This window comes from Sinocyclocheilus anshuiensis, unplaced genomic scaffold, assembly GCF_001515605.1.
Source record: "Sinocyclocheilus anshuiensis isolate Anshui unplaced genomic scaffold, SAMN03320099.WGS_v1.1 scaffold80, whole genome shotgun sequence".
NCBI classification, from domain to species: Eukaryota; Metazoa; Chordata; class Actinopteri; order Cypriniformes; family Cyprinidae; genus Sinocyclocheilus; species Sinocyclocheilus anshuiensis.
The window spans coordinates 1102422-1125493 of record NW_015554102.1 but is presented as its reverse complement, the minus strand read 5'-3'; the positions used below and the strand labels follow the sequence as shown (position 1 = coordinate 1125493).

Below are 23072 nucleotides of genomic sequence, written 5' to 3'. Positions count from 1 at the left end.
TTAGTTTAAAAGAAGTATACTAATAGCACACTTGAATAAACTTCTTTTTCGTAAGGGTACCTTGGTCATTATTCTTTCAAACATTTATTTAAACATTTGTTTATTATACATAACATTTTTATTAATATATATAACATATTGTATATAATTATTATTACAGAAATGATGGGCTTCCGTAATTGACCAATCAGTATCAAGTATTCCAGAGAGCCAAGTACTAATCATGGCTAAACAGCTCAAAGGTCCTTGTCTTTTCGTGAACTACTCTTGAAAGGTCACCTAGCTTTTATTCTTGTTATCACTTAGTATTTCGCTTGTTCTGGAGGTCTTCGGTTGATTAGGAGAGCACTGATTTATTTCTGCTCATCAGTGCTATTATCCAGCAGGATGCTCAGATTAGTGGGCGTGGATTCTCTGATTGCGAAAAACACTGAAGGTTTTGTTTCCATATGAGATGTTTATGTAAAATGTTCATTATGTTCTCATAATGATAGTTTCAGATATTTTAATAAAACTGCAGTATGCTGTGACAAAATATCTCCAATGATTGCACATAACATTTTAAGAATAATTTTTTTTTATTAGAGAACAACATACACAATGCAAATGAGAACATTACCAAACTCAAAAGTCATATGCTTGGCAACCTTTTTAGTGCTTCATCATTTCTTTTATGTAGACAGAATTCATATAAAATGCAGTCTTCCAGTTGTAGGGTGAGCGGTTATAATATGAATTGTAATATTCAACCCAGGCTCTGTATGAACTCCAATAATCCTCCCCGGCCACTTCCTCTTCCAGTTCATCAGTCTCTCTTTTTCTCCCCTTCTGTCCTGCCGAGGCAGCCTTCCTGCTGGAAGCCGGCTGGTGTTTCTGGGAAAGGCTGTGGTGGTTAGCAGGATTCTGGCATTGAGGTTTACTAGGCCTTTGCTTGCTTCTGCTAGTCTGTTGTGATCCTCTGGCTGAAGGTAAAGAGGATTCTTTCAATTCTGATACTCTTTTGTCTGGAAGAGCAGGTGTGTGATGTGAAGACCGAGTGGGGACAGAAGAGCTTGGTTCACTTTCCTCCTCCATCTCACACTCTGAAGAAGAATCATCAGATAACACAGAAAGAGTCTTCTGCTCAGAGGACAACTCTGAAAACTCTTGTGGTGGAGGAAGATCTTGATGGGAGTGCGATTCTTCTGGAGCATATGATTTATAAGCCTTATCATTATCATCCCCATCATCATCAGCATGGCCATTATGCAGTCCATTAACTACATCTCGACTCCTGTTGAATCCGTCATATTGGCGAATGATTTCGACAGATCTTCCCGGACCTTCTGTTATGAAATTCTCATAATCTGCCACAGCCTCATTGAAAGTCATAGCTTTTCGTGCATGCAACTTAAAAGACGATAGTGGAGGAATTCTGGGAAGGGTGTCATTCTGTTCATTCTGAGTAAGAGTCGAGTCATGCTGGAGGTTTGTAGCAGACTGTATTGGTTTTTGCCTCCCAGGTTTGGGTGAGTGCTTTTTAACCTTGGTTTCAGCTCCACTGTAGGATTTATCACCTGTTGTCCTTTCTGGGATGACCGTCGAGATGTGAGGCTCTCTGGAGGGTTTCGATGTCAGCTTTTCAGATTTAGCTTGTTTCTTCGTCTCTGGTTTGGGAATGTCAGGAATTTTCGGAGTGGGTTTTGAAGGTGGTTCAATTATCACATCCCAGTCACAAGCCTCATCCATGATCCCTGGAGGGATTGGATCTGTAACACAAGGTAAAGAAACATGCTTAACATCCTTCATGCCAAGTTAAAGGAACATTCCAGGTTCAATGAAAGTTCAACCAGAACTTTATTCATTTTTACAGCCATTTTAGGGTTCACAGTATTGTGTTGCCATGGCAACAAAGTTAACATCAGAGGAAAAGCCCACTCAAGGCCAGGATAGGATATACTTCTTTTCTGGACATCCGGGGACATTCCTGATGACGAAAATTAAATCACAAGGACAGCGTGCAGACCGTCGCAGAACACAGGCAGCCAAAGTATACTTTGGGACATGATGCAAAAAAATATATTTTGTATTTTCTCGCCAAAGTATTGAGTTCATCTGAGAAACTTTGCATTCTCTCAAAAGTTATGTGTTCACTTGCAAAAGCACTGAAACATAGCCCCCCACCTCATATTATTTAAATCAAAAAGATTCTTGGGGGATGCAAAAGTAATCTGTAAGTAATTTTTTTTTACACCAAAATCAAGTTTAACCAACACATATGTCTTGTTGTGAGTGTGACTATGTTTTAGTTAGTATTTTAGTGTATATTTATATATGAATTTTATTTTATTTACACTTTTTTTATATAAATTTGTATACATTTATATACATTTCATTTTTTAAAGAGGTCATCGGATGCAAAATTCACTTTTACATGTTGTTTGAACTGAAATGTGTTGGCAGTATGTGTACACAACCACCCTATCATGATAAAAATCCACCCAGTGCCTTTTTTTTTTTAAATCCCCATAAATAATAACCCCATTCTCAGATCAAGCCATTCAGATTCTTGGCTGTGTGACGTCACACAGGCCAACGCCCCTCCCATGATTGTTGACTGACATTGACATTTTAGCACAGACCCGCCCTGAGTGCCTTTGTTTCGACGTTGGAGCAGGTGTAGACAAGAATGTCTCCTAAGCGATTGAGGTGTTTTGTTGTTGGATGTAATAATGAACACAGCAGTCGTCATTTACTCCCGACATCTGAGCCGCTGAAGATGCAGTGGATTACTTTAATTTTTTTTAAGGGAATGTGCCCCCGATCTACATAAATGTGTCTATGTTCGTGCGAATCATTCGTGATCCAGCTTCACCTACAGAAAAAGTGAGTATACTTTTTTTTTTTTATGAATCTTTACAAACCGCCTTTCCTAATAATATGCTAGTTAGCAAGTTCTGTGACGAATGCGGCTAAAGTTAACAGTCTAGAGAATTGCTTGTCTAGAGAGGGGCGGGGTGAGCAGAGCTCATTAGCATTTAAAGGGACATGCACCGAAACAGGTCGCTGTGAAGGTAAAAAGGGTGTTGTTTTACACTACCATAGAGAAATAATTTTAACCAAAATATGTTATAGACTTTTCATTAAGACCCTAAAGAATCATATCAACTTGTGAAAAATGGGCATCTGATGACTCCTTTAATTTATATTTGTATTATATTTTAGTGACTTTACAGACTAGCCCTACTCACTTCCATTGTGAGTGCATCACTGTTTCCTACATTTTTGCTTTTATTTTTTTCACCATTATGCCATAAATGCTGTCGAGTTTAGCTGGCACAGAACCGGGAATATTCTTCTACTTTTAGAAGTACCTGGTAAATGAATGAGATTCAGAGAACATTTCTGAGCGATGGCCATCATTTTGTTCTCCTCCTCTCCACGGCAACAGTAGGTCACAGCAACCCCCAGAGTGCCTGAAACACAACAGACAGACAGAGGCCACGGTCAGAGGAAAAACTGCTGATCGTATCCATTTCTAGAATTCTAATGAGAATGAAGATTAAATTCGTCCACAACAACACGCTCAAGTTCCAATTATGAATTCTGATTTTGGAGTGCTGCGGTCATTAAAAAGCTCTTGATGAGTTTGTGTTTAGCAGCTAATTATGAAACTGCTTGCTGTAGTTGCCCTTTCAGACTCTGACCTGTCTCAGAGCAGATGATCTCTGATTAAGCACTCTCATGTAAATGCCCAAGACACACATTAATTCAAACCCACAGAGTAGAGGCTTCACATATATTGGTGCTTAATTGTTTTATAATTGGACACACCAAATCGTCCGGCACGACCAATACGGTGCATGTAGGTCTCCCAGTCCTGAGGAACATCCAGATTAATCACCAAGTTCACCTTCTCAGCATCAATACCACGTGAGGTCTGTAGAAGAGAGATTTATAACAAATTAAATGTTGTTTGGGTATTAAACGTTGGGTATTTTCCAGTGTAGGTGTTATAATAGGTTCAGAGTCTCACCAGATCAGTGGATATTAAAACTCGACACTGATACTGTTTCAGCTTCCACATCGCCTCTAACCTCTGATCCTGACTTAAACCACCTACATGCAGAACACACATCAAGGGGTTTAAACATAATAACCATTAATAATGGCTTTCATACATTTTGGGCCTTCATTTAAATGCCCACATTCTAAATGATATCATTCTTATTCAAAACCTAGTGAGCTGCTAACAGGGGCTGCATCGTAAGGCATTATATGCACACACTCAGTATCAAAAGGTAGGCAACCTAATCATGGAATATATCTTCCATGATGAGATGCCTTCTTTTATTTGAAGTCAAGCGGCATTGCATATATCCTTCATGGAGAAGGCCATTCTAGACTGCAATGCAAGGAGTTGTGAAATGTTATTATAAATTTATAAACAATCTTATCTTCATTAAATTCAGAATTTTTTTTTCCTCTAAAATTTTAATGGCACTTAAGTTAAAAGTTAAACTTTTTAAAAACATCTCGAGACCTTGCAGGGGTTTTTTTTTTTTCAGTCTACATGTTCTGTGTGAATGGCCCTTATGTAATCTATTATTACTTTGTTGTAGTACTTTTCTTTTTCTTTTTATGGACAGAATTTTAAGAAAAACCTTCAAATCTTTTGTAATCTTATTTTTGAAGAAGATATTTTAAAAATGAAAAAAAAAAAAAATTGAATTAAAAAATTAATGACCTTTCGTGTACTTAAACTATATCGAGATCAGTTACAACCATACATTTAATACTCCTTCATTCACTTGAGATCAAACCCACAGAATCAAACCGCTGACATTTTACAAAGTTTCAAAAGTATGATGCAACAAAGCACTAATTGGGAACAAAGGATTTGTAAATGTTTCTGAGTGACAAAGCAGTGTTTTTAATATGCTCATCATTACAAATCATTTACTTACCATTAGAAAGCTGCCATAAAGTAAACGTCTGTTCAATATACAGCAAGGCCATTCACTAAGTTTTAAAAGAGATCCAAGGTGAAGCTCACCTGAGATGCAGACCGCAGGCAAACCTTTAGAAGAGAGGATATCAGCCAGGTGCTGAGCTCTGCAGAACAACAGATCAACTCAGTCTTTCATTACTTTCAATAAAGATCACAATTCTTTTCTTAATAAAAGTCTTTGAATAATAATGAGCGGTGCTGTAATAGTATCTGTTACTCTTATTGCACACACCAGCATGTTTTCAGAATAATTGAAAGGTGTGTCAGCTCTTGCCTTGTATGGAGGTTTGAGAATACCAGCGCTTGGTTAAATGGGATTTTGCTGAAGAGTTCAAGGAGACTCTGAACCTTCTCCTCAAAGACTTTATGAGGTAATGAATGAGACGGCACAATTTTATAGTATTGCTTCAGCCCTGGAGGAGAAAATATATCATTTCAATTCAGATTTGAAAGAAGAAATACATCAACAAATCAGACAGGACTGCAGACTGACCAAGAAGTCCGGGGTCTGTCGGGTTCAGTCGCACAAACGTCGGCTCTCTCATGTATCTTGACAGATTATGTGCTAAAGATTCTGGGTAGGTGGCAGAGAGGGCCAACATTTGTTTGTTCACTGGTAAAGAGGAGAAGATCCAGCTAAGACAGACAGAGAGAGAAAGTAAACTCAAACCTGCTGAATTATAATACCGAACTCTGAATCAAAATCACCTATTCAGCTCTTACTTGATCTGCTCCTGAAAGCTGCTGCTGCTGTCATCCTCCAGCAGCTTATCAGCCTCATCCAAAACAAACAAGCGAATGGAGGATGTAGTCAGGACTCCCATCTCAATTAGCTGCTTAATACGACCTAGAAATACAACAAAACTTCATCAACACTGCCTAACAAAATAAAAACCACAAACTCTCTATTAGAGAAACCTCTAGTTACTGTTATAAATACTATTCCAGCCAATTTCCTAATTAGATGAGCCAAATCTCACACTTTGCCAAATTATTTGATAAGGGACATATTTTAACAGCTTATTACAAAAATGTTAAGCATTTTTTGGTAAAACACTCAGTCATGATGAAATGGAAGTAGCAACAGATATTTTCTTCCATATACTGATGTATGTCCAAATGAACCGGAATATTAAAAAGGCAAAAAAATAAATAAATCAGGGCAGGACTTGGTTCAATCCATCAATGTTGACTGGATGGTGGCAGATCTGAATGTACGCTTGCAGTTGATCATCAGTTTAAGCAGACTAAATGATTGGAAAGTCCAACTTATGTGACTACACAGAAGTCTGTCATTTTTACTGGAAGACAGAATCAAGACATTTTGATTAAAAAGGTCCAAAAGAAAGCAGACATGAATTAATTGTTCATAATCAATACCATGCATTTGGAAAATAGACAGGGTTGAATTTTAACTTCATGTCAACTTTCAGATTCCATAAAGGCTACTGATAGCTATTGATTAGATGATTTTACCAAAAAGTCTGAACACTGACTGTCAAACATTGCTGTTTATTTGAGCAGTCAGACCAGAGCAAATCAGCAACCAATTGTTCAGTTTGGGGTGGGACTATCTAACAGACTGATCAATGGCAGAGTGGAGGAGTGTTCAGTGAAAAAAGTTATGATTTTATCACTTCCAGTTGGTGATGTTAATGACAAAAAAACACACACACATCAACTTTAAATATGTAGTAATAAGGCCAGAAGATTATCAATCCTACACATGAAGAAAGACATCTAAACATGCAATGTTAGCAAATCTAAACTAAGTTATAGTTATAAATGTAATCTAACATATCGATCTAAAAAGAATTTCAACTAGCTCATACCTGGTGAACCAATGGCAATGTGGCATTTCTTCAGGTGCAGTTTGTCTTGACTGATAGGTCGGCCGCCAATGAACACATGACACTCCAAGCCCTCCATAGCACTGCCTATAGCCATAACAACAGCATGAATCTGCACTGCAATCTCCCGAGTGGGGGCCAAAACCAGCACCTGATGGGACAAGAGAAGGGCACATTATAGTCAAACAGGCACACACTCGTGTTTTAGCTGCTTATATTTAACATCAAAAGATAGATGAGTCTTTCAAACGTTCATAGTTCCGTTATTCCGTTTTACAATTATTATAGAATAGGACACTATTTAGTAAAACGTTACATTAGATTCCGTTGCATATTGGAAAAAGTAATACCTGTGTGGTTGTATTTTCCAATATAAGAGAGTCCAAAGCGATGGTGGTGAACACACAGGTTTTTCCTGTGCCAGACTTGGCTTGAACAATAAGATCTGGACAGAAGAAAACGTCAATAAACAACATTATTTCCCAATAAACGGCGCATGAAATACAGGCACAACGTTTTCATTGAGGCACTATATTTTTGAATGTCACAGTACAGTCCTGTCATTTAAGAGCAGTTTGTTTTGCTATGTGAATCATGTCAAGACTGTTGGTTTAGGCTTGTTTTGGTGCTGTTTTCGAGTATTTTCGGGTCTCGTACCGAGTCCACATCTTCCCAGCGGGATTGCCTTCAGCTGGATGGGGGACGGTCTGTGAAAGCCAGAGGCAGATAACCCCTCAAGCATAGGTTTTGAGAGGAGTAACGAGCTGAACTCGACACCCCCGTTAATCAGAACATCTTCTGTCCGGGTTCTGGATTGCAGCTCATGCGCTGCTTTCACGGGTGCCGCCATATTTCTATTGCGACTAAGTTCAGTTCTTCGACGCTGAATAAATTTCAAAATCGAGTTGCGCAGTGAATCACGTCGCCCTCTTGCGCACAGAAACGGAAACGCCGCTTGAAATATCAGCAATATCCTGCAGAGGGCGACAAACACACCTGGTTGACAAACAAGCGATGCAATTTAAATAGAAACTGCAAACATGTAGGCATAAAAAATTACGTTTGACTTCAGTAGGGTTGAAATTGAAGCAAACTTTGAATACCACATCTAATACATTCCCTGCCACAAACTGTAATTACATGTCGTCTGAAAGTTTATTGTCCCATCAAGTTAAGACGATTTAACATTTGCTGCTTTTTGAGGACATCAAGCCCCCGGAATTCAATTCTATATTATTTCAGTTCTGTTATATATTTTTAAAGATTGTAAATGGACTAAGGCACTTCCCCCTTCTAATATCCAATCAGAGTGAATCTTAAAATCTGAGTTAAAGCTGTACAATTGTAGCTCTATTGTTATGCATGAAGCCTCCATTCATCATGAACTGACCACGGGTGTGAAAGCATGACCCGTTTTGTTGACGATCAGCCGTTAGTAAATCCTATTCAGGAACTTTTCCTTCAAATCAACGTGAATTAAGCTACATGACACCACATACACTTCAGTGGCTTGACTGTACTCCTCGCCTGTGCTGGGCTGTAATGTCATCTGAATGTAATCAGGAGTGTGTCAGAGGCGAGAGGAATATTATATTAGCAAACATCGCTGGTCATACCTCACGACTGACCATTACACACCAAGGCGGAAGAAACCAAAGAACTCAGCGGATAGCATAAGTTTTAATGAATTAACCTGCTTTTAGTTAATACAATATTTTAATGTTGTAATTCAGCAGTTATGGGGGGAGACCAAACGGATCTCGGTGACATGGACAGCAACCTTCGGCGTCTAAAACATGAACTGGTGAGATTTCCTGCTTTTTTTTTCTCTTCATCTACTTTTACAAGACAGGTGTGTTTATTTATCGCAAGAATCTTCTCAGATATGTACAGGTAATAATTAGTATGACTCTGCATTATAATGTTTTCATTAACAAATGTTTGCGCCTTTCTCATGCCATGTGTGTTGATGTTTATCCAGCTCAGGGTTGCCAGGTTTTCACAAGAAAACCCGCCAATCGCTGCTCAAAATTAGCCCAAAATTAGCCCGATCACGTTTCGAGGGGGTCCCCAGTGTTCCAGGGGGGGAAATATAAATTTTTTGGCGGGGTTTCCTTGCTAAAATTCGCATTCCAGGGGATAAATATCATGTTATTGGAGTCGCTTCAACTCGCGGACATGAAAAACAACCTGTGGCAACCATACAGTCTATGGTGGCAACAGTGTTAAAGTAGCCCAATTCCGCGGGAAAACCGCGGACTTGGCAACACTGATCCAGCTGTTGTCCAGCCGCTGGAGAAAAGGTGCAACCTGATTGGCAGCGGTTTTTTGAAAAGGAGGACGCTGATTGGCCGGTACTCGCCCTTCTGTAACGATTTAAAATTTAAAGGGATATTTCACCCAAAAATGAAAAGTTGATGTTTATCTGCTTACCTCCAGGGCATCCAAGATGTAGGTGACTTAGTTTCTTCAGTAGAACACAAACGAAGATTTTTAACTCGAACCGTTGAGTCTGTCAGTCATATAATGGAAGTGAATGGGAATCACGGCTTTGAGAGTAAATAAAAACATACACAAACAAAACCAAATTAAACCCTGCAGCTCGTGACGATAAATTGATCTGTAAAGACATGAAACGACCAGTCTGTGCAAGAAACTGAACAGTATTTATATTGTTTTTTACCTCTAATTCACCGCAATGTCCGAACTGTCCTGAGTGCGTTCTCAACAGCTGGCGCGTGACGAGTCTTCTTCTTCTTCTTGCTTTACGGCTGATTGCAGACTTATAAGTGCATTACCGTCACCTATCTCTCAAATGGACCATTGACACTCTATCTACAATCTCAATTAGGAGTGTCAATGGTCCATTTGAGAGATAGGTGGCGGTAATGCACTTATAAGTCTGCGATCCGACAGTTCGGACATTGCGGTGAATCAGAGGTAAAAAAACCCGATATAAATGCTGTTCAGTTTCTTGCACAGACCTATCGTTTCGTGTCTTTACACATCAATGTATCGTCACGAGCCGTAAATTTTAAATTTAGCCTTAAATTTTCATTTTTGGGTGAACTATCCCTTTAAGTGCACCTTGTGATCATCAGATTAAAACACTTTAACTGATCTATAATAGAGAACACTATATATGTAATATACATTATACAGTCAAACCAAAAATTATTCAGACACCAGAAATAATTTTTTAAATATTTTTATACTAGTGGGTGCAGGACGCTATAGTTAATTTATGTAAGTGAGGATAGCAAAATAAAGTAAACTGTGACTTGTTATACCCAAAAATTATTCATACAGTGGACTACCAGTAAAATTGAACAAAATTTGGGACCAAAAATTATTCAGACACTTTGACCTGACCATGTTTTGCTTAAGTGTTTTTTTTTATTATTGCTAATGCGACCGTTTTACACCACATACTGAACAAAATTAAGCATTGCTTGGTAACTGGATGACCTAAATTGGTATTATCTAAGTGTGTACTTAAAATGAACAGCTGACAGCTATTCAACCTAATTCATTACATTCCTTTCTATCAAAGTTATCTGACATTATCAAGATGAATTTGTTCTGACACAGTTTAACTCAGAGTTCTTGTCATATTTTATTACCATTTTCTAAATTATATAATAAACTGTGATAATATGAGAAATGTTGAAGGTGTCTGAATAAATTTTGGTTTGACTGTATAGATCAGTGAACACATCCAGCATTGCTGTAGAAGAAACCTGCAATAAACCCTTATGACAGAAAAATTTCTTTCTTATTTATTCATTAATTTATATTTAAATAACCTTTATTTGTATGGTTGAGACTGAAAATGAACGAGCGAGAGAAAATAGGTGCTTGCCAAATGAGGAAACAGGGCCACAAGGATGTTACTCACAACATCAATCACTTGGTGGTGGGATCAGTGATGTCTGATTAATACTGCTGTCCGTCTGGGCACATCCCACCGGAAACTGACACAGGAGAAGTCAGTGACATCCCAAAATGAGAAATAGGACCTACGGCTGAATCTGATGAAATAGTGAACACGAAACATGCCACAACTAGCAAACAGGGCAAGTTATAGACATACAAGATTAGTTGCTATAATTTGCCTCTTTAAACTGAGTTCTCATTGTAAAAGTGACTTTTATGATGACATTATGGCTCTACTGCCTACATAAGCAGCCAATATAACATCCTATTTGAATATCCAGTTCAGAGTGAATGGAATGTTTCAAGTACAAGTTAAGCTCTACGTTACCCTACACCTGCATTTATGACCAACCCAATAAAATACATGCCTCAGCTGTTCGCCCATGACTCACAGTCTAGTCATTTCACCCACATGCCCATGAGCTCCTACATCTCCCATCATGCCTTGAGACACAACACTACTGTAGAAAAGCATCAGTGGTGTGCTGCTGTGCTCAGACTGGCTGGTGATCGATCACACTTGTAAGGGAGAGAAGAAACAGAAAACAGGGAGTGAGACAAGAGAAGGAAAGATAGGGAAACAGAGCGACTGCAGGGTGAAAGAAGGTAAGATGACAGTGGTTTTATTCAGTAATAGAAGAAAAAGGGCATTTTTGTAGTGTATAGAGATGGAATTTGCTTGAATGTATTCAATTATAATAAATACTAATAAATACAACTTATTATTTAATACAATGAATAATAAATATAACTAAGCAAATACTCCATACAGTATGGGATATCAAAAGTTGATATAAAGATTTTGGCTCATAACTATGTATAAAGACATGCATTATGCTTTTCTGTCTAGGGAATGTTAACATTTAAAAAAAACTATGTTGTAACAACCTATTTTACAATTTGTAGGTATGCATACAACTTTATATATTCATAATTGTCAAACAATAACATTAATAAACATGCAATAAAACATGATCCCTCGGAAATAATTATAATATGCTGGTTTGATGCTCAGTAAACATTTTTTATTATCATTTTTAATGTTGAAAACAGTTGTGCTGCTCAATGTGTAAACCGTGAGGATTCTTTGGTAAATAGAAAGATCAAAAGGACAGCATTTATTTGAAATGTTTATAGTTACATGAAAGTCTAGATTGTCACTTTTGATCAATGTAATGCATCCTTGCTTAATAAAAGTATTGGTTTCTTTAAAAAATAAATCTCACTGACCACAGTTTTTTTAACAGTAGTTTCAAAGCAGCTTTAAAGAAAATCATGTCTTAATCCTCCAAGTAAGCAATTCATTGGAGGATGTGACAAGGACAAAAACATCTGCATTCTCTTGAAGCAGATGCTGAGCCAGGTATCTGTGATGACACACTGGGCAGAAAATGGAGACTGTTTGGTGTAATATTGATTTTTGATAATTACTGTGAAGTGAGTGTGAGATAAGCGTTACTCATCAGTCACAACAGATATCACTGATAATAGCGTCATTATGTCATAGTAATTGCTCTCTTGCCTTTCCCATTATAGGATTCTTTGTGGCAGTCGGATGAGGGTCTCCAAGCTCAGATGAATTCTGTGATCGGCGCTCTCCAGGAGCTCAAACTCTTGCAGGTCCAGACTGCACTGGAGGAGCTGGAGTTCTCCAGTAAAACGAGCCAGGCCTCTTCATACACTCGCACAATGCTCGATCAGATAAACTACAGTTCAAGAATAACCCACCGGAACCGAACACAGAATCCAGAAGAAATTCTTTCACAAGAATGTTTCCAGACTGAGCTTACCATGGAACCGCCTTTGTTCCTCACTAGTTCTCCAGCAGAGAACCGCCGTATTCCCAGGGTACACGAACCCAGGAGGGTTTACGGAGGAAGTCTAAGCACTTCTTCCTCTTTTTCCTCTCAGGAAGACACAACCGACAACAATTTCTCCTCATACGATATTGATGACTCCACTGATTGGACAGCCTCATTGATGAACCATAGTAGAAACAGACAGCCATTGGTATTGGGCGACAATGTTTTTGCTGATTTGGTCGGAAACTGGCTGGACCTGCCTGATGTTGGAGGCCAGACAGCAGGTGAGGAGCAGGTGAAAGAGTCATCATCTAGCAGTCACTCTCAAGATCTCTCCAGGAAACTCTCACTAACAGCTAGCATCTTCAAACGGGTCCTACGCCGCGTTTGGCCACGGCACCACCAAGAAAGCGAAGGAATGGATGTCTGTAAACAACCAAAGATCACATGCAGAAAGCCAAAATCAGATGTCAGCAAGCCATTCTGGGTGAGAACAAGAGGAATGAAGAAGAAAACCACACCCAGCCAACAAGAGGGCGTGGCTTATCAGGGCTCAGAGGGTTTGATAGGATGGGTGGAGATCGTAGAGAAACGTCCATCTGTGTTTGATTACAGCTCAGCTGTGTGGGTCTGATATAGTTCTACATAGAAGACACTGTTACACATATTGTTAGACATAATTAGTGGACTTTATGATCAAAATTGTTGTAACATGATGCTACCCTTAAGTGCACCTGGTCGGCCATTCGTTATTGCAACATCTCATATTCAAGTCAAAAACATACAGTAATATGGAAGTAGTCTAAACAAAATAATTATATTGTGAACTACAAACACAAATAACTAAATCTGAATTCAGAACTATGAAAAACATTAATTTCTATCACTTCATCAGGTATCACAAGATTCACAACTGAATGTGAAGCAAACCGTAAAAGTTAAGCGGTAAACACCACTACAGATTGCGATGTTGAGGTAATATTGTCCTTCTTCCTCAAGTGAGAGGAGTAGCACTCCAGAAGCTATTGATTCCAAAGATTTGTTAGGTAAACATTGCTGGAATGCATTTGTATGTTTTTTGTTGTTGTTTTGTTTTGTTTTTTGAGATGTAAGCATGGCAGAGTGAAGCAAACAGGAAAAACATGAATACAGTCACACTGTGTTGCCCTACTGCTTCTGTGAGGTCCCTTGAGAGCCTAATGCTGTTTCTGCTGATGTTTGTATCCATCTGTTTAGGTTTAGGCCTAACTGTCAATCATTCTATTAAAAAGTCCTGACTGGTGCTTTTTCACAAATGTCTTACTCTTGTCTTAGCTTTGCAAGCATAAACCTGCTTTGTACTGGACAGAAAAACTATGCAATGATGCTAAACTCATGCAAAAAATGAAAACTGAGCAAATGTAAATACCTGCCTTTTTTATCAGCACCTTCATGTTATTTGTAATAAATACATGCCTGTGGGTCCTGCGATAGTCTGTATACCTGTTCTCAGAGCTATTTAATACATGATGTGATGTGGGATACTGTTTTAAAGTAAAAAAAAAAATCTATTTAAAGTTCCTGCAAGCCTATACGAGTAAATTTTAAAAAGGGATATTCCACTCAAGTGTTATGCATCAAGAAAATCTGCTTTTGTCACGCCTAATCATGAATGTTTATGAATCAAGACACTTTTTTTTGCAATTAATGCAGCATGTAATCTGGTGTGCAGCAAGTATAAATCCCCTATGTTTGTTGCATTCCATATCTGCAAAGAGCTTTGTAGAAAAATGTAAGATAAGTGAAATTATTTATATGGCTTTGTGCTATATTTGTAACTACAGTACATAAAGTGAGCCACACTGAAACACTGTATCTGTATAATGGTCTATGTTGGTGAGGAATGGTAATCTAGAAATACACAAAACACCACATCAATATGAAATACATTTATTTAAAAATCTAATTTTCATTGATCTTTTAACATACACGTGGTGGTCTCTGTAACATTAAAACAATTAGAAAAAGGCTTTTAACCATTTAATCAAGCATTTATCATTCAATAACCGGTATTTTGAGGATCCCTAGTAGATATCGCTGATGCAAAAAAAAAAAACACACACAGGGTGAAATCTCTATTATTGATCATGGATGAAAGGAGTTCTTAATAGCGCATGTACTGATTCCTAATGAACTTCTGATCGACTACCTGGCTCAGAGCTGCTGCAGTGATGCAGTTGTGTTACAGCAGGATGCAGTTTGACTTCTTTTTCGCTCTCTTCTTCTCCACCGGCGTCTTTCTGTTTATCTGTCTTACCAGGTCATAAAAGATCTGATACACACAGACAAAAACACCAAGGACTTTCATTAGAGGACTGTCTTTGTGTGACCTGGTGCATGTGTTTTTTTTAACTGTGACTCACCTCATTGACGTTGATCTTTGATTTGGCAGAAGATTCTAGAAAGGCACAATTACTCCACTGACGAGCAAAATTCTGACCCTGCTCCTTCCCAACCACCCTCTCATCCTCTAAATCACACTTATTCCCAACCAAGATCATTGGCACCTATACAAACAGAGAGAGACATCTGATGAGTGCATGTACTGTTTGCATCTGGCTTAGATTAGAAACCACACTCACTGAGAGTTCAAAGAAACATGGCTTTGATTTTAGCTAGATTGATTTTTAAAAGATCAGCATCTTATTTAGAGGCACAAACCATATCCCGTGCTCATGTAACATGGATTCATATACACATTACTGTTCAAATGTTTGTGGTCAATGCAATTTAAAAAAAAAGAAATTAATGATTTTATTCAGCAAGGATGCAGTAAATTGGCAGTAAAGTTGTTTAAAATGCTACAAAAGATTTCCATTTCAAATAAAAGCTGTTCTTTGGAAAGGATCCTCTCTATTCAAAGGATCTTGAAAAAAAAAAGTATCACAATTTTCACAATAAAAATTAAGCAGAGCAACTGTTTCAACACTGATAATAACAAGAAATGTTTCTTGATTACCAACATATTAGACTGATTTCTGAAGGATCATGTGACACTGAAGACTAAAGTAATGGCCGCTGAAAATTCTGTTTTGCTATGACTGGACTAGCTGTGACCCGGGACCACAAAACCAGTCATAAGGGGAAATCTTTTGAAATTGTACATCATCTAAAAAGATGATAAATAAGCTTTCCATTACAGTTTTTCTGAATTGCTAAAACATTTCTTGAAACCATCACTCATTTTCTCAAAACCTTAAACACAAATCCAAATACTCAAACTAAATTCACGAAACCTGACTCTTCCATCAAAATCAAACAATCACTGCAAAACCATTTCACTTACACTCAAAAATCAAACACTTGCATTTCAGATCACTTGCTCTCAGATCACACACACGAGTCAATAAAGAAAACACTACAGAGCATTCATTAGACACTACAGAGAAAAATGGAGAACACAGCATCCAGATCATTACAGAAAAAAAGTGTATTGCATTGAGTAAACAATTTTGCAATTCTGTAAAAAAGTATAGTAATTGCAACTGAGTAAGGTGAATATATTGTATAAGCCTACTGTATGTACTGCAAGAATAGTATTGTGCTGAATATTGAATACTGTAGTAGGGAATGTTTGTATATATTCAGCACTTGGATACTGGAAAAATACTGCAGTTCAACTGCAAAGGCCAAAAAGGTCAAATAAAACTCTAAATGAATAGCATGTTACAGTTCACTCAAATACTGTAAGTTGTGCAACTGTAAAATCAGGGTCAATGAGAGATTCATTCTGTCTCAGCATCATGTCTTTGTGCTTGAGTCCGGCCTGAGGACTTTGTCCACATCACAAGTAATGTTGTCTTTTTTCTAGACAAAGAGCAAAAGCCCTCTGGTCTGACAGATCCAGCCTTGATAACACTCTCTCTCTGAGCTGGCTCATATTTTGTACAGTTGGTTTGATCACATCATTAGAAACAAGTGTGAACAATTTTGAAATCGTTGTGTGTAAACAATAACAACTGTGCTTTAGTTGTGTTTAACTTTTGCCACTTGTGTTTAGCATTTTGCAGCACAAATGCATCACAGTGTGATAAGTGTTTAAGTGAATGAGAATGTGTTTAGAGTTTTGCAAAAAAGAGTGCATGAGATTTGCAAATAGAGTCTAACTGCCTGAACGTGTTTAAGGTTTAGCAGAAAGAGTGCTTTATTCGACAAATTGGTTTACACTAGTGAGAATTTGGTTCAGAGAATGGAGTTTAGTGTTTTAGCAATTCAGAAAAACTGTAATATGTGGTCTGTTAGGATATGACCATATTTGGCCGAGATGCAACTATTTGAACATCTGGAATCTGAGGGTGCAAAAAAATCAAAATGTTGAGAAAATCGCCTTTAAAGTTGCCCAAATTAAGTTCTTAGTAATGCAGATTACTAATCAAAAATTAAGCTTTGATATATTTACGGTAGGTCATTTACAAAATATCTCCATGTAACATGATCTTTACTTAATAGCCTAATGATTTTTGGCATAAAAAGAAAACTCGATAATTTTGACCCATACAATGTATTGTTGGCTATTGCTACAAATATACCCATGCTACTTATGACTGGTTTTGTGGTCCAGGGTCACAAATTACATCTTAAAATATATCAAATAAATGCAGTCTTGGTGAGCGCAAGAGACCAATAAAATTAAATACAATTAAAGTCTGCGTAAACCAGAAGTTACTGCCAACTGGATTTCAGTATGGTGACGTATTTCCAACCGAAACGGAATATTGAGTAGAACGCGGAGTTTTATTTTTGCGCTCCTTCTCTCATCTCTCACTCGCAGCAAACTAAACGGTTGGAGGGGCGTGGTTAAGCAAATTCTGCCCAAGCCATGGCCCAAGCAGTCAAACTGACGTCATCAGAGAAGGCATTACATTCCAGAGTGGAAGTAAATTATCAGATTTTGATTAAAGATTACCAAGACAAAAAAAATTTTCAGAGGATTAACTTGCACTGATTAATTGTTGACTTTAAAGGGCACCTATTATGCAAAATCCACTTTTACATGGTATTTTTTTTATATATATATATATATATGCTTAATGCTTAGAGAACTGAAACTGCAATGCCTGATGAGCTGTAAATAAGGTCTGTAAATAAAGAAAGTGGGTACTCTGGTGAATCAGTGTGGTGTACAGTGTGAATACAGCTTCTGCAAATTTGTCTCAAAGCTCTTGCCTCAGTAAAATCAAATAAGTTTTGTGCTTTATTTGTTTTCCCTTTGCTGGTTAGAACTTGCTATAGCTGATGTCAGTTCATGATGGGTTTTTTTTTTTTCCACAAAATAAAAAAAAATATTATTTAAAAAATAATGATTTGTGATTTGCCAAAGCAAACACCACTAATAATAATATAGTTAATGTATTATTATTCAAAGCGACTCACATCCTCTGTGTCCTTCACTCTCAGAATCTGCTCCCGTAGGTCCTGCAGGTCATTAAAGGTGGACTGTGCTGTGATGGAGTAAACCAGAGCGAAACCCTGCCCGTTCTTCATGTACAGGTCCCGCATCGCTGTGAACTGCTCCTGTAGGCAAACAATCAATAATCTAATGAGTTCACATTGAAGACTAATGAACTAATTGGCCAGTTGAGTTCATGCATCAGATTAAACTCACTGTGCCTGCAGTGATTTTTTAATCCCCTTTAAACTAAGTCAGTCTCACTAGGCCTGCCGTTTTGATTCTCATGCAGTGTGACGTCACACTGCATAGGGCCGGGCCACGGGGTTTGATTGACAGCCCTGCACTGCTATAGTTTCCGCCCTCAGTGTTTGTACTCTGTCCTACATTTTCACTGCGCTCCAGCAGCTGTAACGTCAACAATGTCTCGCAAGCAATCCCGATGCTCTGTGTTTTGATGTAAGACTGAACATAAGTCTTCATTTTCTCCCAACTTCTGAGCTGCTGAGGACGCTGTGGATTACTTTCATTTTTCAAGTTAATGAGCCTCAAAATCTATCTAAATACGTGTACCACTCCAGATTCCTTTGTGAATGTCATGTTGTTATAGTGCTTAGCCGTTTAACCACATTTGTGTGCGTCCATTAAGTATTTTTTATCTGATCAGTGCCGCGCTTGTGAGATTAGTTTGCGCCGTTCGTAGCACGAGATTCGTTCAGTAGCGCGGCTTGGTCCATTGATCTGCGCCGATGAGGTCAGCGCGGCGCGAGCTCTGTTTTGGGCTGTTTCGTCCCACTTTCAGTGCATCTGGCTTCCCATATGTACGGCTTAACACCGGTTCTCTTGCTCTCAGTTATGTTGCTTCTACCGGCTGTTTATTGCTGTAGATATGCAATGCAGAGAGACATATACGCGATGCCCTCTTCTGGAGAGAGGGCGGGAATATGCAGCTCATTTGCATTTAAAGCGATACACTCCAAACACTCTTTTTTTAGACAGACCCCAAAAATGACATATTCCAGCTCTTATAAATGATCTGTTGGGTATTTTGGGCTGAAACTTCACAAACATTCTGGGGACACCCAAGTCTAATATTATATCTTGTAAAAAGGGGCATAATAGGTGCCTTTTAAGACTAGCAATGTGCACTAACAAAATAAAAAAAAAAAAAAACAGAGAGAGGGTGTCAGTACTGCATTAACACATTTCCCTATATGTTGTATTAATTCAGCTATACCAAAATGGTTTACTTACCTTTCTATATGAGTCTTCTATTGTGGGATCATATTTTTCAACAAATATTCCCTGTACAAACTGAACTGTCTGTAAAAGACCAGAATCACATTCAATACAAATAAAGACCTGAATAAATACTACAGACTAGAGAGAAAAACACTACAAATACTGTATACAATGCCCATTTATAATACAGTAATGTGTAGACTTTAAAAATACTGAAGTTACCAGTGCAGACTTCCCCACGCCTCCAGAGCCCAGGACCACAAGCTTATATTCACGCATGGTGGGTCTCTCTGTTGAGGCCTGTAAGATTCAATCACAGCACACACGCACACTTATCATTCATCAGTGCAAGGTTTGAAGCTTAAAACAGGTTTTTGGTTTTCTGAGGACATGGTTAGCAGCACACTGAGGTTTCCAGAACCATAAATGTTAACAATATTTATACCACTTTTTCAAAGATTTTCATGGCTTACTAGGTATACAGCGCCTTGTCGCCTACATTATTTTAAATCTACACTTTTTTTTTTAGTGTTGCTCTGAAGTTACTTTAAAATCTAAATTATTTTCTCTGATTACATGTATGTCAGCGTGATGGGGCAATGATCCTCCCGCCCCTTCCATCAACCCATCAATCACATGACCAACGATTTCCAGATAGAAAATGTCAAGCCCCACCCTCACAATACTAAAGAAAAGACTTCCACAACTTTAGTTTCATGCCGAGTTAGCATGCTTTAGTTATAAAGTTTGCATGGTTAAAAAAAAAACTGATGAATTGTTTATTTAAACTAGTTTCCTTTAAAGCACCATCACTACAGCTGTATGTTTTACAGGGCTATTTGAGGTCATTCAGAGTGCACTTTAAATTCCACTCTGATCAAGGATGCAAATGCATTCAAATGACCAAGCAAACAGCTTATCTACTGCATGCAGATCCAACTGAAGCTATGCTAATGCACCAGTTCATTCAGCCTGAAGAAACTAAATCTAGAAAAAAGTGGCTCAATTAAAACTTTCTGAACACTGAGGAAAGTTAAAATTAGCATGAAATGAAAATTGTGATTGTGAACGTCTTTCCTCTTCTATTGTGAATGTGATGCATATCAGATAAAAAAAAACAGCTTCTTGAATGAGGAAAATGTAAGGCAGAACTTGATTTTGTCCATCTGGAATTGATTGAATTGTTGTCGTTTCCTAATTGCTGCAATCTCATATGAGTGGCAGGTCGCTGGAGGAGAAGAATGACTGCCTTGTCATCCTATCCGACCATCCTAAGATCCCATTTTGTTCAGTAAATAAGCAAATCAGTTAATAGTATGTACAGCAATATTTTCAGTGATTGAGATTAACTTATAAACTTCAAAAATAAAAATAAAAATAAGGAAAAGCCATGGGTAAATTAAGAACGATTCCAAAGGAAATCTAAGACAAGACTGTGCCATTCTCCAAACCAGTGAATATCAATCTATTAGTTTTTTTCTGATTACACCTTTAAATGTCATCAGGTTAAACTAAATATCACAAATACAGATAAAACCATTGCAACAGGTGTACAGATGACCACTGTCTCCCATAGACGGTTCAATAACATTACGGTGTCACCAGGACTGTAATTATAACATGACACAAGACTAACGTTACATCTCCTCTACAGCTGTGGGATCCAATCTGCACGAAGCATTCCTCTATACTACCAGCTGTAATGTCATTTTGGTCACTTGTCGAGTGAGATTGTATGCCAATGTGGACACTGGGAGTTCATATGTAAATCAAAACGCAGGTTAAATACAAACACACAGAATTTAACTTGTTAACCAGCACATAGTAATCCCATTTAACGCGCACAGATCAAATATTTCACTTTTAACATGCGGACAGGTGTTTGTTTTCGTCTGCTCGCAGGAGACCGCGGCCTGTAAACGCACCGGTGTTTCCTGTGAACTCCGAAGGGCAGCAGCGCTGCTGTGCGGGGGTAATTCTGCTCAGTCAGCCGGCCTGCGCCTCATTAGCTCGCGGTAGCACCTTAGCATGTTCATTACGCCAAGTTTTGTTGAGCGACCTTCCTCCCAAACCCGGCGCTCGCTGTATAGTGCGCGAGCTTGTGAATGTAACTGTGAATGACCGTGCCGGGTCGCGGTGGTTCGGGGATTCGTTAACAGTTCACTCACCGTGTCCCGCCGCTCCGCCGCGCGCTCAGACTCCAGTCACTCTCGCGGATGCAAACGTCACTGCAGCGCGCGGAAGGCTGGCCTGACACATTACAGTCACTAGCGGGTTAAAGAGATTTATGATGTATAATTCTAAAATATGTAATCTTCCACAAATTCTTTGGTGCGTGCAATCGATATATATTTTTTTTATTTCTTATTTATTCATTTTAAACAAGTGATATATACATACATACATTTGACTTTGTTCTGCCAAGGAAATAAAAAAGAAAGCTTATTGTCCATACAAACAGGCCCGGCTCCAGAATCAAATCACTGAGGGTGCTTCTTAAATTAGTGAGGGTGCTCTAACTATATATTTACATCGCCTAAAAGTATACATATCAAGTTTGTGTGTGTGTGTGTGTTTGTTTGCTTGTTTTGTTTTTATAATAGATAAAAAGAAAACAAGTAGATAGAATAGAAAAAGAATAGACAATGCTAGTGTTAAAGGTCCCCTGAAATGCTTAGAAACACGCAGCACACTGTGTTGACAATTTTAACTGAAACAGGAAGACAGGGCGGGACATATCAAGCAGCCCCGCCCCTTTTTACAATAGCCAATAGCGTTCGTTTATATCACAGCTTGGGCTAGAGCCGTTCAGAGCCGTTGAGCTCCGTAAAGCCGCATTTGACAGGGTATGCCAGCCACAATCTCATCCATATTGCTATAAAATATAGCATTCTGTGTAGAATTCAAATAGCTCCGATACATTTTGTGGTCTGCGCCGACTCACGCATGTGGTCCGCTCCGTGCTGTTGTGTCTCTGGACCGGAGCAGTGTGTGTGTGCCGTGCGGTGGTTAGCGTGACACAGCGCGAAACCAGATTTCTTTTTTTTTTCCTCAATGGAAAGCATATTTACACTGAATCGTTCCCTGGACACAATGCAAAACCAGACTTCTTTCGACCCAATGGAAAGCATATTTACACTGTCTGAATCATTCCTTATCCCCCATATAGTGCACTACATGCCATTTAGCATAAAGAAAATACCAATTCTGTGAACAAGTGACCTATTTCAGCCGCAGTTTCAGCGTCTATTTATAGTGTAGGGGGCGGGACATTTCAGATTCTAGAGAGCATTTAATTGGACAGAAAATTTGATGAGAAGCTGAAGTACGATGTGACATCAAAAATATCGTTGAGCCGTTTTGGCAGAAGTGATGAACTGCAAGCTTTGAATGCTTATATCTTCTAAATGCGAATTTTGTCACTGTTTTGGAGCACACTGCCTTAACCTTAAGACTAACATATTGATACTAACACCCAAAAAACTGTAATTTAGATTTCATGGGGACTTTAAAGGCTCTTTTTTTTCTTTTTAAATAAAACAAGTACAATAGAAATAAAATAGAGACTGCAAATGTTAGAGGGTCAATTTTTTTAATAAAAAAACAAGCACATAAAATTAGAATTAGCATTATAATAGAGAGTGCTAGAGTTAGAGCAGGGCTGTCCAAACTCGGTCCTGGAGGGCTGGTGTCCTGCAGAGTTTAGCTCCAACCCTAATTAAACACACCTGAACCAGCTAATCAAGCTCTTACTAGGCATAGAAACTTCCAGTCAGGTGTGTTGAGGCAAGTTGGATATAAACTCTGCAGGACACCGGTACTCC

The 23072-nt window shown here is 38.4% G+C and overlaps 3 protein-coding genes and 1 long non-coding RNA gene across 4 annotated transcripts; 1 reads left to right on the top strand and 3 right to left on the bottom strand.

Moving 5' to 3' along the window:
• Nucleotides 1–596: 596 nt before the first annotated feature.
• On the bottom strand, nucleotides 597–9300 carry LOC107669638 (probable ATP-dependent RNA helicase DDX20). The gene is made up of 12 exons (XM_016461958.1): nucleotides 9274–9300; nucleotides 7498–7814; nucleotides 7191–7285; nucleotides 6823–6991; nucleotides 5714–5837; nucleotides 5484–5626; nucleotides 5265–5403; nucleotides 5036–5094; nucleotides 4016–4098; nucleotides 3814–3919; nucleotides 3354–3455; nucleotides 597–1748 (listed from the first exon to the last, which is right to left on the bottom strand). Exons 1-12 carry the CDS (start codon nucleotides 9282–9284, stop codon nucleotides 652–654), a joined length of 2445 nt encoding a protein of 814 aa, XP_016317444.1. The 5' UTR covers nucleotides 9285–9300; the 3' UTR covers nucleotides 597–651.
• Nucleotides 9301–11308: 2008 nt separating this feature from the next.
• Nucleotides 11309–13382, top strand: LOC107669640 (protein FAM212B-like). Its single transcript, XM_016461962.1, has 2 exons — nucleotides 11309–11382; nucleotides 12313–13382. Exon 2 carries the CDS (start codon nucleotides 12352–12354, stop codon nucleotides 13210–13212), a length of 861 nt encoding a protein of 286 aa, XP_016317448.1. The 5' UTR covers nucleotides 11309–11382; nucleotides 12313–12351; the 3' UTR covers nucleotides 13213–13382.
• Nucleotides 13383–14544: 1162 nt separating this feature from the next.
• On the bottom strand, nucleotides 14545–18237 carry LOC107669591 (ras-related protein Rap-1A-like; the record flags this gene model as incomplete). Its single annotated transcript, XM_016461895.1, has 4 exons — nucleotides 14545–14889; nucleotides 14981–15124; nucleotides 17991–18131; nucleotides 18223–18237. Coding segments are annotated over 4 exons (390 nt in total), but the record flags the coding sequence as incomplete, so codon positions are not given.
• Nucleotides 18238–19260: 1023 nt separating this feature from the next.
• LOC107669602 (uncharacterized) lies at nucleotides 19261–21490 on the bottom strand. Its single transcript, XR_001632017.1, has 3 exons — nucleotides 21417–21490; nucleotides 19471–19548; nucleotides 19261–19329 (listed from the first exon to the last, which is right to left on the bottom strand). It is a non-coding gene; the product is annotated as an uncharacterized LOC107669602 (long non-coding RNA).
• Nucleotides 21491–23072: the final 1582 nt, after the last annotated feature.